At 32.5% G+C, this 15,258-nt stretch overlaps 5 protein-coding genes across 6 annotated transcripts; all 5 read left to right on the forward strand.

Annotated features, from left to right (window-relative positions):
- Positions 1 to 42: 42 nt before the first annotated feature.
- On the forward strand, positions 43 to 2,681 carry LOC105646080 (Tetratricopeptide repeat (TPR)-like superfamily protein). The gene has a single exon (XM_012231846.4). It carries the CDS (start codon positions 215 to 217, stop codon positions 2,066 to 2,068), a length of 1,854 nt encoding a protein of 617 aa, XP_012087236.2. The 5' UTR covers positions 43 to 214; the 3' UTR covers positions 2,069 to 2,681.
- An 834-nt stretch (positions 2,682 to 3,515) lies between these two features.
- LOC105645946 (PPR containing protein) lies at positions 3,516 to 5,493 on the forward strand. Its single transcript, XM_012231695.4, has 3 exons — positions 3,516 to 4,077; positions 4,458 to 4,665; positions 5,006 to 5,493. The coding sequence occupies exons 1-3, from the start codon at positions 3,748 to 3,750 to the stop codon at positions 5,251 to 5,253; spliced, it is 786 nt and encodes a 261-aa protein (XP_012087085.1). The 5' UTR covers positions 3,516 to 3,747; the 3' UTR covers positions 5,254 to 5,493.
- A 2,045-nt stretch (positions 5,494 to 7,538) lies between these two features.
- On the forward strand, positions 7,539 to 9,027 carry LOC105645945 (uncharacterized protein At4g22758). Its single transcript, XM_012231694.4, has 2 exons — positions 7,539 to 8,099; positions 8,622 to 9,027. Exons 1-2 carry the CDS (start codon positions 7,709 to 7,711, stop codon positions 8,783 to 8,785), a joined length of 555 nt encoding a protein of 184 aa, XP_012087084.1. The 5' UTR covers positions 7,539 to 7,708; the 3' UTR covers positions 8,786 to 9,027.
- A 1,075-nt stretch (positions 9,028 to 10,102) lies between these two features.
- Positions 10,103 to 12,615, forward strand: LOC105645944 (Cornichon family protein). Its single transcript, XM_012231693.3, has 4 exons — positions 10,103 to 10,360; positions 10,979 to 11,160; positions 12,121 to 12,243; positions 12,336 to 12,615. The coding sequence occupies exons 1-4, from the start codon at positions 10,289 to 10,291 to the stop codon at positions 12,373 to 12,375; spliced, it is 417 nt and encodes a 138-aa protein (XP_012087083.1). The 5' UTR covers positions 10,103 to 10,288; the 3' UTR covers positions 12,376 to 12,615.
- Positions 12,616 to 13,535: 920 nt separating this feature from the next.
- On the forward strand, positions 13,536 to 14,906 carry LOC105645943 (Nucleotide excision repair, TFIIH, subunit TTDA). Of its 2 annotated transcripts, XM_012231692.4 has the most exons (3): positions 13,536 to 13,686; positions 14,507 to 14,566; positions 14,654 to 14,906. In XM_012231692.4, exons 2-3 carry the CDS (start codon positions 14,532 to 14,534, stop codon positions 14,829 to 14,831), a joined length of 213 nt encoding a protein of 70 aa, XP_012087082.1. In that variant the 5' UTR covers positions 13,536 to 13,686; positions 14,507 to 14,531; the 3' UTR covers positions 14,832 to 14,906. The 2 variants fall into 2 exon arrangements, with proteins under 2 accessions (XP_012087082.1, XP_037495091.1); XM_037639163.2 differs by lacking the exon at positions 14,507 to 14,566 and having other exon boundaries at positions 13,542 to 13,686.
- Positions 14,907 to 15,258: the final 352 nt, after the last annotated feature.

Below are 15,258 nucleotides of genomic sequence, written 5' to 3' on the forward strand. Positions count from 1 at the left end.
TTATTTAGATTCAAATTCAAATCGTTTAATTGGCTAGGTTTTGAATATTGTAAAAAAGGCACTAAATCAAACCGACTGTTGTTCGCTGGTAGTTTGATTCGGAGCATTTTATCGTGCTGTCGTTCACAACATATATACACGAGCATTTATCGTGTTGTCGTCCATATATATATATAATTACCGCGGCGTGAAGAACATTAAATGACCGTCTTCCATGACACACGAACGTCGTCCGACGACAGATTGCCAAAAGTCTGTCATTTTTTGTTTTTCTTTAAATCGCCTCCATACTCGGCTTCCTGATCCTTCCAGCTCCGACAAATCTCCAATTTGCACAAATATGGTCCATAGACTAAAACCCATATTGAACAAGTGTTTAACTGCTAATCAAGCAAAACAAGTCCATGCTCAGATCATAATGAACAATCTTTATAACCTTGAGCCTCTTTTGGTTCGCCAAATTCTTGCCTCTGCTCGCAATTACTCTAGAAGTATTGCTCAATATGTGCAAAATATCCTTTACAATCTACAAATTCCAGATTCCTTTTCATGGGGTTTCACAGTTAGATATTTCTCCCAGCAAGGCCATTTCAATGAAACTTTAATTCTCTATGTTGAAATGCTTAGACAAGGACTTTGTCCAAGCTCATTTGCTATGTCATCTGCTTTAAGGGCATGTGCTAGGATTTTATATAAGACAGGAGGAATGTTTATTCATGCTCAGAGTTATAAATATGGGTATTGTAGTTGTGTTTATGTTAAGACAACTTTAGTGGATTTATATTCAAAATTAGGTGATATGAGTAATGCAATTGAGGTTTTTAATGAAATGGTGGAAAAAAATGTGGTTTCTTGGAACTCAATTTTACATGGTTATTTGAAATTTGGGAATTTAGCAAATGCTAAGCTTGTGTTTGATCAAATGCCGAAGAAAGATGTTGTGTCTTGGAATTCAATGGTATCTGGGTATGCAAATATTGGAGATATGGACAAGGCTTGCCTTTTGTTTCAACAGATGCCAGAGAGAAATTGTGCTTCTTGGAATGCAATGGTTAGGGGGTATGTGGATTGTGGGAATATTGAATCAGCACGAAATGTTTTTGATGAAATGCCCTATAGAAATAATATTTCTTGTATCACAATGATTTCTGGGTATTCAAAATATGGAAATGTTGATTCTGCTTGGCAATTATTTAATCAGATGGAAAAGAAAGATTTGGTTTTGTTCAATGCCATGATATCTTGCTTTGCTCAAAATAACAGGCCAAAACAGGCGATTCTATTGTTCCATGAGATGATTAAAGATAACGTGGATGTTCAACCAGATGAGATGACTTTGGTAAGTGTTGTGTCAGCTTGTTCACAATTGGGGGATGTTAGGTTTGGGTCATGGATTGAGACGTATATAAAAAAAGCCGGAATTGAATTTGATGATCATTTGGTCACTGCTTTGATTAACCTTTATGCAAAGTGTGGGAACATTGATAAGGCGTATGAGCTATTTCATGTCTTGAAGAAGAAGGATGTGGTTGCTTATAGTGCAATGATACTAGGATGTGGCATAAATGGAAAGATTACTGATGCCATTAGACTTTTTACTGAAATGTTCGATGCGCAAATTCGACCAAATTTAGCCACATTCAATGCACTGTTAACTGCTTATAACCATGCTGGTTTGGTTGAAGAAGGTTACCAATGCTTTGACTCCATGAAAGATCACCAACTTGTGCCTTCAATGGATCATTATGCAATCATGGTTGATCTTTTAGGGAGGGCAGGGAGATTAGAAGATGCATTTGAGCTTATAAAGAGAATGCCGATGCAGCCTCATGTTGAGGTTTGGGGAGCTTTACTGCTTGCTTGCGAGGTACATAGCAATGTTGAGTTTGGAGAGATTGCAGCTCAACATTGCTTTGATTTGGAACCTACCACAACTGGTTATTATTCTCTTCTTGCCAACATTTATGCTTCTGTTGGGCGATGGGATGATGCCAGGAAATTGAGAAAGGTAATGAAAGAGAGGAAATTGGCCAGGATACCAGGTTGTAGTTGGACAGAATCAACTTAATTCTTTATAATATTGCGATTATAAAGCGCTATCCAAGAGCTTTATTAAAGCATATTACGGAATTCAATCTGGTTTTGATTATGAAATTTGATTAATTTTGCTTATGGATGTGGCTAAACTTGGTTGAATCTGGGCATCCACTATTTCTGCCAAAAGTCAGATCGCATCAATATACTTCGATAAAGCTTAATCAAAGCAGTGACCAAATGACCATCAAATTCGATTCCAACCTTTTTTTTAAGGTAAGTCTAAATCCACGAGGACCATGATACGAGCCTCACATCCCCAAGCACTTGTTTTGGCCTGTTATTTTCAGCAAAGAAGACACAATGGCATTCTAAAAAACAGATCTTTTTCTTCCATCAGATTAAATAGTTGAATTCCCAAGCAGGATCAGTATTTCTATATAGTTTGAATTCCAGAAATCAATACTAGTCCAGGAAATATTATTTCTTGGGGGCGTTTCATCAACAGATCTTACATACATTCTATAATTATTTGCCTGGGTTTTGTCTCGAAGGCCATATGCCCCTTTGTATCTTGAGAGGTTAATTAGAAGTTTTCCAATTATGTAATATAAATTTTTCTTAATAAAAAAAATGAATATATAATATCATCCCTGTGCACCATGTCATCACTTGTATTTTGTAGTGTAATAATTTAATTCATTTATTTTTTTTTTAATATATCTTAGTTTTAGTTCTTTATAGGTTAAGTTTGAAATCGACTTGGACAATTTTATATATTTCAATGCTTGTAATAAAATATAAAAAATTGGAAATGGGCTTGTCCTAAAGCTCTTTAATTTAAGTTTATAACGTTATTAGCAAAATCTTGGTTTCATTAGAGGGAAAAAAAATTGCATCTTTTTGTAACAGAGAGATAACTTATTAGCTTTTGGCCTTTTGCATGGAATGAAAGAAAGACTTGTTTAAAGCAAAGGATTCCAAGTTTCAATGGTGAAGCAAAGAAAGGGGATGGATTAGTTAAGCTTGTTATTCCATTACCAACAAATGGGTTTCCAATTAAATTTGTTAATTTCTGAAATTTATTGAGTTCATGAATGCAAGAACATTTTCGTTTCTGGAAATTTTCAATTTCTCCCTTTTTTTTTAAAAAAAATTCCGGTCAACAAGATTTTTAGATCAAATTGCACATAATAAGATTGAATTAAGTTTTTTCAGAGAAATTGCTTTTCTGATTTTAATAAAATATTAGTTTAATTTCAAATATTAGTCCTTAGTAAAAGAAATATTCTTAAATTTTGGAGTTTGAGGTATTGATGTTAAAATATAAATAAATAAATAAATATATATATATATATATATATATATATATATATATATATAAATTAAAAAAAAAAAAAGAAAAGAAAAGAAAACATGACCAATAGTCATTTAGAGGGTGAGGGGGGGATGTCCTCAAGTTGAAAGTACATAAATAGCCAAACGGAATCAAGGCAAAAGACAGTGAGCAGTTATTAATTAAGTCAGAAGCATCCCCTTCCCCAACTACCTTTCCAACGTCCTTCTTTTACCTTCTTCCACACATAAACCAAAACCTTACACTACCAACAACGATACACAAACAGAGAACACAATCAATTAATCCATAATCTCTCACTATCCATCTTCGTTAACGCTTTTTATCTTTTTCCCTTACAAGTTTATACAAGGTACATGCCTGAGAGGAATCCCCGGCGAAGAGTCCTGCCGTCCGGCAGCCGGAAGATTAGGCCGCCGCATCCATCGCCTTCTCCTACCAAAAGAACTCCAACGCCTCGGCTATCTTTCAAGCAATCTAAACCCATAAGGATTTTGAACCGATGCTCATCGGAGCCTGTGCTGTGGAAGAACAGTGGTGATGTCGTTGGTGGAAGTGAATATCAGCAACAGGAGAGTTTTTACTCCGATGCTGATGGTGGAAGTGATCTCCCTCGGCCTCATATTTGTATTGATGTTTTTGATTCCTCTCCTTCATTGATGGCTTTTTCTCCTAAGAGGTCTGAGGTATGCATAAATTTTGAAAATTTACATTCAAGTTTGGTGTTTTGGGGTATTTGATTTCTTGTTTTTATCGAAAAATTTTGAAAATTGGATCACTCTGGTTTCTTCCTCTCTGAGAAAGAGGAAGGGCATATTGGCTTTTTTTTTTTTTTTTTTTTTTTTAAATTACATTTATTTTATTTATTATGTTTTCAATTGGTTTTCTATTGTTTGATTTATCATTACTGCATCTAATTATAATCATCTCTATGATTATCAAAGAAAAAAAAAATATTATGCAAGCAAGAATTTCAGTAGCAGAAATGATTTTATTTTTGATAAACCTTGCTAGAAAGCATTGTTGTAGTTATATCTCTGATTTGTGTGTGAAAATTGGAGTGCAGGGTTACAAGAAAGATGCAAAAGTGGTGGTTAACATAACAGTTGAAGGGAGTCCTGGACCATTAAGGACGATGGTTAAATTGGGATCAAGTGTGCAGGATACAATTAAGCTTGTTGTAGACAAGTATTGTGAAGAAGGGAGGACCCCTAAGCTTGACAAGGACGCAACTTCTTCATATGAATTGCATCACTCCTATTTCAGCCTTCAAAGTAAGTAAAGATGTGGACTTCTTGTTTAACTAACTCTTACTGGTTATCAAATTGATTTTGAATATTTAAGGATTAGTAAATGTTCTTCCCCTGTCAATGAACCAACTAAGGAAAGCTAAATTAACTGACAAATTAACCAATTTCAAACTCAATTCCCAAATAGACTTTTAATATCGTATTCTCTGTTTAATATTCCAGTTATAGATCTGATTATAAAAACTCTGAAATTAAGCTTTTAACCCTTTTTATGTTCAAATATGTGGGTTCTTTTAACTCATTACCACATCAATGGATATGCTTCTCATTATATATGCTAATGATATGATCTCCTTGTTTATAGGTTTAGATAAATCAGAGCTGATTGGGGATATTGGTAGCAGGAGCTTCTATCTTAGAAGAAGCAGTAGCAACCGCAGTAGTAATGGGTCATCCTCTCATTGCATTTCGGAAAATGTTGTGGTGCGGGAAAACTCACCGCCACCAATTCCTCCCCCGGCATTCTTACTCTCCAATTTTCTTGCACGGAAATTTGGAAAAATTGTAAGACGAACGCGTAAACTATGTAAGGTCTTGGTTTGCTGGCTTTGATCAAGATCTACCATTCTTGGGAGTACTGCACCGTATTATTTGTAGTACCCTAATTCTTTCTTTTATTCCCATTACCTATCTTTTTTTTAAAAAAAAAAAAATCTGTATACCTGTAAATGAAAATATAAAGTTATGCATTTCTTCACATTCTATCTAAATTATTGACTTATGAATTGCTGTAAGAATACCCCCAAAGTTGCAGGGGCTTGCAATCAAATGAAAACAGGATTATTGACAGTTTTTCTTGTTTCATTTATTTTAGCTTTGAATCAAATTAACTGGAAAAATAATTTGAGAAGTTAAAAGTTTTTCTGTAGTTTTCAATGGGCTTGAGGGAAATTTCATGAATTTATTCTTTTTTTTTAAAATGATATTAGTAAGATCTTATTTCCAGAGGAAAAGTTGCTCCAAGAGCCAAAAATGATTTTTTTTATTATTTAGAAAAATATTTTTCTTGCTATGGCAGTTTAAATTATGAGTCTATTTTATAGTATTGTGATGTAAACATAGAAAGTAAAGCAAACGTTGCATGGTCAGCAAGCATTTAGAGGAACGTGGTCGGTCACGTCGTCAAAAGTTGAACCTCATAACTCATAACCTTTTGTTGTGTTTTGTTTACTTTTTTGACATTAAATAAATTCGTTTTTTTCCTATTATTTTATTTATGCCTCTCTCATACTCGTAGCCTAATGAACAAGCCTAAACGAAATTGGGTTGTATGGACTTTAATTTAGTTTGGGCTTGGAATTCAATTTATATTTCTGTTTAAAATTAAAATTGAAACAATAATGATGAGGGCTAATTTGTCATTTTCACATGGCAACGTATTATAATATTCCATAGGAGAATCCAATGGACAATTTCTTTTTGACGAAGCTGCTTGTGTCGTTTTATGTTATTTCTGCAATAACCCAATTTTCAATTTCACACGAAATTAGAGACCATCATATTGATTTTCATTAAACAATTAATTAATTTCCCTAAACTATAACAAAATCAAAAGTAATTTATTCAAGTAACTTCTTATCTCATGTCATTACTCATATCTTATATCATTATATTATGTCTAACATAAATAAAAATAAAAATAAAAATTTATTATTCTTTAAAATATTCAAAGCGTTGGAATAAAACAATCACTCTAAAACGATTTATATTTTGAGATGAAGATAGTAAATTATAAGATTCATGGATAATTACATTCTCCAATGTCAACGACTAATATAGGTTTTAAGCAATCAAATGCATCCATCATCAATATAAACAAACATGCTTCAAGTATCCAACTATCTCCTTTTTGTGTTACAAACAAACATGAATCACATTTCAGTTCATAAAAATTGAAAAGCAAATTAAAACAACAACCCAAATTATATCACCAAATAAAAGATAGACATTCTAGTGTAATGACTAAAAACATGTAAATAGCCATAGAGCATAGGAGTACTATTTTTTACAAACCAATGGATTGGAATTAAGATTAGCCTAACCAATTTCAATTTCAACCGATCGGTTTTTCGGTTTCCAAAAAGATATCGGACTGAAATCAAATGGATCTGGACCAATTTTACTTACTTTTAGTTCTTTTAAAAAATTATGCCTCAGTTAGCAAATTATTATTTGATGAATAATTAGTAAATTCATAATATTAGTAAACTCAAATTCAATGTATTTAACATTTCAATTCATTCAAAATTTTCACTATACTCTTAATTGCTTATTTCATTTATGAGTTATCTTTTGAAAGTAGGCCACATTATTTTCACCAAAAAAAAAAAAAAAATGTAGGCCACATCATGAAATTTAAATTATTTCATTTGAATTATTATTTACTATTTCATTTTAATTATTTTAGAAACAACTTTAATCATTGTATTGGTTAGTTTGGATAATATACAATTATAGAACTTATACGGCAAAACTTTTTATTCAAACAATCAACAAAAGAAAAAAGCATATTTGAGGTATTTTTAACAAAATTTTATCATTTATTTTATATATCTTGACTAAAAAAAAAAACTCTATGAATTAGCCACTAAAAATTTAATTAGATATCAATTAAACTCTGGTTTAATAACTTTAAATCAGTTTATAGTAACATGGATGAATCGAAATTTGAACCAAATGCCTTTTTAGTTTAATTATAAATAAAATGATCGGTTCCCCCCCCCCCCCCCCAAACCAAAAAAAAAAAAAAAACAAGAGAATCGGTTTCAGTCACAGTCGGTTACCGCGAGGCGACACAGGATAATCCCATATAAGTAGCGAAGTGGTCACTGCCAAAACCAGCCACTTTCTAGGAAGTTTCGTGGATTTCTCGTTTTTATTTAACTGTCTCAAAACCCAAACACGCCATAGCCATGCTCGTGGCCTCCTTCAACTGTCACATGACGTAACTGAAAAAATTTCTCTGTAAAACCAAAGTCACACTGCTCACCACAATACTATTAACTCCATGACTAGTCGCGCTCCAATCACCTTCCGCCACATCGTACACAGCAGCACGCCGCGCTCCACCTCCGACAGATTGTTGCAGACTTTCCCTCCCGAGAGATACTCCGACCTCGTTCGTCAGCGAGGTGGAATGATATCTGTTCCTCGAAAATTAACGTCACCGGCAACGGAGAATAAGAATAATGGGCCAAAGAAGCTGACTAAGTTGTTATTGAATGTTAATATAGAGAGGAGTCTAGGACCAGTGCATGTCATTTTGGCGCCGGAAAACACGGTGAAGGATTTGATAAAGGCGGCGATTGAGATTTACGTGAAGGAGAAGAGAAGGCCTCTTTTGAAAGATACTAATCCTGACTGTTTTGCACTTCACTACTCGCAGTTCAGCCTTGAAAGTAAGTTTTATTTTCTTTAGCTGGTCCAAATTATTTTACTTTATTTAAGAAAAATTGCTGAATTTAAAAAAAGAAAATGAATTCCACACGAGAATAATTTACAGTTATACAATTTGGCATTAGCACTTAGCAGAAACGCTTAAAAACGATAACTCTTTGGTATTAATTTTTATTTTTAGCTTTATATATAGTAGTATATATTTTGGTACAGAAGGAGAAAGATTTGACAGATTCAAATTCTCCAAGTAGTATATATTAGGCCAATCGATCGAAAGTTTTAATAGAATGAAAAAAAAAAATCTACAAGTGACGTGAAACTATTGCCGAATAGAGCCTCAGCGATTATGCAAATGGGCCTAAACTATTAGATGGGTGGGGTGAGAGGCTTGGCCCACATAAAACAAGTTTGCATTAAATGTATCACGATGGCCCAAGATAATGTTTCTCATTTCACTTCTTTTAGCATGTTTGTGTGCTTAAAAAGCATGCTGAATTTTAGGTACATATATATGGTGGGTGCAGGTTTGAAACCAGATGAGAAGTTGATAAATTTGGGGTCCAGAAATTTCTTCATGTGCTCAAAGCCTTCAAACTCAATCAATTGTTGTTGCTCAGAAGAAGCAAAATTGGGAATCAGATCAACATTAACATTTCCTTTTATAAAGTTGATGGATTTCTTGCTATAGCCTCCTTTTTTTTAAAATTTCCTCTAGCTACATAATCTAAAAGCTGTAGAGTAATATCTAATAGAAAAGGGCTGCCAGGTGAGCTGGCAAGGCATGATTTGTAAATAGTAGCAGATTGTAATCTATGTGATTAATCCCTTTTGTAGCAGATTATCCAATTGTAGGGTACCAGTTTACCATATACACGTGTACTCTTCTATCTATGGACTATGCAATGAATAATTGAAATACACTCGTATAAATCTGGCAAAAATGTTGAATTTGGGTTAGATGAATCTAAACAGATAGGACTGAAGTATTATTACTCAATAATACCTCTATCAAGAGGTTTTAAATTCAATTTTAAAAAGCATGAAATTTTTTAAAAGAAAAAAAAAATCAATTATATTGCATAACTCAATGAGAAATAAAGATGTGTAATGGCATAAAAGTATTTTACCATAATTGTTTAAATTATTCAGTTTAAATCTTCCACCAATTTAAAAAAAAAAAAAAAAAAAAAGTTCTAGTCTTTATTCGTAAGTTTGTATTTTCCTTCCTTGTCAAGTTAGTTATATATTCCTTTCAAGTTTAATTTTTAGATATTTACTTATATCAGTTAAATTTACACACACATATGTATATATCTGAAATATTTTTTAAACTATTTCAAAATCTATAAATTTTATATTATAATCTAATTAAGAAATTACATTTTTTTCTAAAAAGAAATACCAATAAAATTTGAATTTTTGTTTTGAAAACAGGTTTTTTTGGATGAAAGGAAAAATATGAAAAATATCAAGGGAAAATCATTTCCCCTTAATAACAAATGAAGGAGCATATGATTATTTTTCTGTCCCGTCTACAAAATTAGAATATCTTCAAATTGAAGAAGAAATTATAAATAAATTTCAGTATTTAATGTGAAATTGATTTCATTATTTTATTTCCTCCTTTACTTTTTTTCTCTGATAGTTTCTTTCCCTCCTTTGTCCAAATAAAGCCTGAAAATTTATCATATTTTTCATTATTCATCTGAATATATAATTTTTAATAATAATAATATAGTTTTGTAAATAACCAATTTGATTTTTAGGCCTTGATTAATGAAAATAATTTTTCATTATAATAAAAAAATCGAAAGAGCCAATTATATATATATATATATATACATATATGTTTGTTGACACATATATATTATTCATAGTTATAAATTTTTTATGGAATAAGCTGGTATAATATATAAGGAAAATAACATAACTGTATATGTACAGATAGAGTAGTACTCGTATTCTGTTTTTATTTTTTGTATTTTACAAGAAAATTTCCGATAAAAAGAGGAAAACCAAAGAAAAAGAAAAGGTCTTCTCCTTCTCGGTTCCAAAACATAGGCGAGTGCGCATTACGCACCAGACTGTCGTCAGTTGCTATTGTGCAGCCTCCTGTCAAACCCGAAGCAAGATTGGAGGAGAGACTAGACAGTTCAACGGACGGAGAGATAGGTAGAGTAGGGTAAGGAGTATGGGGGATCTGTATGTGTGGCTTATATCCTTCTTCTTCCTTATAGCCCTACTAGTCATCATCGTCTTCCAGGTCTATTCCAAAACCCTCCTCCTCTTTCCTTTTATGAATAGTTCGTCAATTTGTTGATTCATGGCTTGCAACTTTTGGACTTAAACTTTTAAGTCATATTTCATTAGCTATTAGACTTGTTTGAATCTTTTGCGCATCAAAAGTTTGTTTCTTTTTAATTTTTAATTTTTCATATTTGCCCTGTGTTCATAGTTCCGCTCATTGGATGCCTTGTTTAGTTTGAATTTCGTTGACTATGTATTTTCTTGTGTAATCATAAGTAAGAAGCCCAAAAGTAGAAACTTTTTTGCAGGATATTTTGCTTACTGGTTTCTGTTCACATGCTTTATATATATAAATTGTTCATTGATCAGTTATTCACCAATTCATAAATTTATAGTTTCACATGAAGAATTGCTATTACTAATTGTAACGCAGACTCTGTTTTATTTATTAATTGCAAAATTAAAATGCTTTTGGGTGATTATCGAAATCAAAACAATGTGTGGGGAAATTGGAATTACTTGTAAGGGGTGAAAACTAGGGTTTCATTCATTTGCTTGTGGTTTATTATTGCAATTTTTTAGATGTGTAATGTTGGGTAATGGCAGTATAACATTCTGGAAGAATTTGTTGCAGCTTATGTGCTTGGCAGATCTGGAGTTTGATTATATCAATCCTTATGACTCTTCGTCTCGGATAAACAAAGTGATTCTGCCAGAGTATATAACAGAAGGAGTTCTATGCTTGTTTTTTCTTCTAACAGGGCACTGGTGTATGGCCCTCCTGTGTGTTCCTTACCTTTATTACAATGTGAGGCTGTAAGTTTTCTTTTCTCCTTTGCTTAACTGAGTTTGTTTTGCCTTTTCTATATGTAAATTTTTGTTCATCTCTAGGAGGGAGAGAGGGGATATATCATCAAATATTTCATCAATGCCAGAATGATTTTTTTTTTTTTTTTACCAATTAGTGCTCAATTTATGCTGTTAGACCTTTTGATTGAGTTGGTTTCTGTTTGGTAGTCGGCAAAACTGCAATTAATATTCAGGAATATATCCAACTGGAGAAATTATGTCTTGTATTTGAAGCCAATAGAATCATTTTAATGCTTTATTACCTGATACTTGTTTGGACACAAGGCTCAGTGTTTGGAGGGCATGGCCTAAATGGCTAATTGCATCTATCACTTTGAAGTTGCTTCACACAACTTGCTTACTTACTAAGCTAGCAGAAACATCTAAATTATGCAGCCAAGTCCATGGCTAAATGCAAGTCTTCAGAAGTTAGAGACTCTTAACTTGCAGATGGCACCAATTGGTGTTAATCATCTCATCTTAAAAATGAATATTTATAATCACGAGCTAGGAATTGTTCTACTTTTGTGACATTTTTTTGTTGGATTGCCTCCCGTCCTGTGTACTCTATGTTGCCATAATGAGCTGACCAAGCTGCCGAACCAACCATGGCTAGGGGGATGCAAAACTGTAGAGTTGACTGATAAAAGTTGAAATTTTTTTTAAAGAAATTAAGATATTACCTATACCTTGGTGGCTCTTCCTGACAAGTAGACTGAATTCAAGAATGATGCTAGGGTTAATACATCAGAATTAAGGATATGCTGTGTCAAAAATTAGTGTTAACGTCTACTTCTTGTTAATTGATTTCATTTCATTTTAGTGATTTTGCTTTTGATCCTTGAAATGTTTGAAAATTTGCTAGGCTTCAAAATATGCTAGTTACATCTGATTCTTTTTCTAACTTTTCTGTCTTTTTATGATCAGTTACACACGGAGACAGCATCTGGTAGATGTGACTGAGATTTTCAACTTGCTTCATTGGGAAAAGAAGCAACGGCTTTTCAAACTCTTCTATCTCATTGTTCTCCTCTTTCTTGCAATTTTCTGGTATGTGTCAATACAAGAGTTGATATTATTTTTTTTTCTAATTATGGAAATCACTCGTACGAGATTGTTGTAACTCTTGTCTCTACATGTAGGATGATTTTGACTGCATTGGAAGACCATGACCTTGAATAGTTGGATACTCTGCAAGCTTCATTTGATATTGAAAGGAAGTCCCGGATTCCATAGACTGCTGGTTGTATGAATGGTTAGGACAACCAGGGGGGTTCTGTTGTAATTGATATAGCTCACTTTCCAGGATTGTGTTGTTAGATTTGCTGTTGATTTATTAATTATAATTTGAGGTGCCAACATTTCTTGGCCTTTGGCTAACTTTCATATGTTTTTTGAGTCAATTCTATTTAAGTTCATTAATTTCTTCCTCTTGTTATAAGTCTGCCTTACCTGTTTTTAAGGCATTCTACTACTATAACATCATTCTTTGGGGGCGTATGCTACTGCCTATTACTTGCAACCTCAAATTTAGAACTTGGGTTTTCTTCTGTGGAGTGATAGAACTACCAGGTAAATTAAACAAACGTTAAGAGAATATTAACCATTTCAATCAAACCCTTTTGGCTTAACGTGTCATAAGCAGTGCCTAGAAAACCTCGAAGAAACCAGGGAACTCAAACACTGACTGCTCAACAACAATTCGGAACCATATGACAGTTTGCTTCGTGGAAGATGATGGCACTGTGTTTGGTGGTATTTGTCATATAGTTAGAGCTACAATTTACGTAGCCTTTTGAACACTAATGCAGAGTATTCTTTCATTTTTAGAACCAAATAGTGCAATTAATCACAGAAGGAGTTTTTACACACACATATAATGCCCATGCAGCTAGCTGAAAAAGTTGCATCTGCCTGATTTTCCCACATAAAAATTGTATGAAAAATTATTTGTAGTCATTAAAATTGTAAATTTATCTGATAGCTAATTTATATATCATGTTATACTCATTTTACTTGATTATACATTAGAAATGGTATTTGTAAATCAGACACACACGTACATATACATACATGTATTAAGATATTGGAGGATAATTAACTATTACAACTGTGGGAATTACTTAGATACACCTAATTAAATGATGATGGAGGCTGGAAGGACGTAGATCTTTGTTTTTATCTAATTAAAATTTTATTTTATATAAAAAAAAATAATCGTTGTTACTTAAAATGTAGATATCATATTAGTAAGTGCTGCTCTGAGTTTGGTAGTTTAGTTAAAGATTGTGTTGTTGGTTGAGTTCAAGTGTTAATATTAACGAGTCTACTGTTTCCCTAGTCAAGAAAAGGGCCGGTCCAGCCCAAACATTAAATAATGATTTAAATAAATTATTAAATTTTTACCTAAATGAAACTTTTCTTTCTGCTCGCTCCTCTTCGGCTCTTCTTTGCTGCCTGGTTACCATCTGCTTCTCTGCAAAATCTGTTCAAGTAAGTTGCTTATTGTTTTTGTTTTTGAAACCCAAAATCTTCATAACAGAAAACGAAATTCAAAGTTCAAATTACATATAGGATCAATTTTCTCTAATTCTTTTGGATTTACTGCAAATGGGTTTATGGGTGAGAAAATTTTGTATATTTGGTCGAATAGTGGGATTCAATCCAATTGGATTTTGATTAGATCGGTTCTATCGCTTTGGATTTACTGCAAATGTGTTTATGGGCGTCGATGGATTGGGAATTAAATGGACGAATTGGATCTTTCTTTCTGAAACCAAAACTTGTTCAGAGATAGGGATGCATGCTTTACCATTTATTTTGGCATCACCAATTAAAAGGGTTAAATTTAAATGATCCGTTTTCAATGTCATTAAAATTATTTATGTTTTTCCTCTCTCTCTCTCTCTATATATATATATACTTATGGTTTTTTTTTTCTGTTGAATGCTTTATTTTAGTTTTATACCTATTGCTCATAATTTGAATATGAGTCTTTGATAAGTTTGTTTAGTCCTAAGAAATTATTTGAAATTTCTTCTATATTTCTTTAATTTGGAAATTAAGATTATTGATCAAAATCCTTAAAATCAGTCGATTTGTCTTTCTGTTTTTATACAACAGTTTGTGGACATATAGGATTTCATGGCATCATGTTTGGTTTATTTTACTCCCACAAATTCAATGTCAAACCATGTTTTATATTTTTAAATGAATTGTATGCTTCAAATTCTTATATCAAATGACACAAATGAATTTTCTTGCATGTCTTGATGGTGACTGTGATCTGCACTGCACTTTTCTGATGGTATAGGCTTTGTGCTTGTTGTTGATACAAGATGGTCAATGCCACAAAAGGATTGTTTGTGTCCTGGTAAATAATATATCTGAACTAACTTGTTGGCTTTTAATTTATTGCTCATTGGTAATTCATACTGACATTAGGTTGTTTATATTGCAGTGACATTCCCATGGCGCAATTCATTATCAATATGAATGCTTCTCTGCCTGCATCACAGAAGTTTATTATTCACATTTTGGATAACACTCGTCTATTTGTGCAACCCCATGCGGCTGAAATGATACGAAGTGCCATTTCTGAGTTTAGAGACCAAAATTCCTATGAGAAACCTGCTTAATTCTTTTTAATTCGTTTTCTCTTTCATTATATCATGTAGAACTCGTTGAATTATATAATACTTCCTATTTCTGAATCAGCCATCTTCAGACATTTTGACATTAGTTTTGGCATTAGGTCGGGGCTATTTCAAGTTTGCAACAATATAATTTTCTATATTCACAACTTAATAATAATTAAAGAAGTTCTAACATCAAGGGTCTAATCAAAATTAATGGAATTTATTTTTTCAAACTCTAAATGCTATAATAAATGCGGCATCACCGGACCGATAATATAAATTATCACCGCACTGATAATATAAATTATAAAAATAGTGTTTTGACCTCTTAAAAATGAAGATTAATATTGATAATCAATACTGAAGCAAACAATTTGCACCTAATTAAAAAAGATGACGGTTGTTCTTCTTCTTTTTACTGATCTCC

Source organism: Jatropha curcas, chromosome 4 (genome assembly GCF_041381405.1).
Source record: "Jatropha curcas cultivar XTBG-Jc1 chromosome 4, XTBG_Jcur_1.0, whole genome shotgun sequence".
NCBI classification, from domain to species: domain Eukaryota; kingdom Viridiplantae; phylum Streptophyta; class Magnoliopsida; order Malpighiales; family Euphorbiaceae; genus Jatropha; species Jatropha curcas.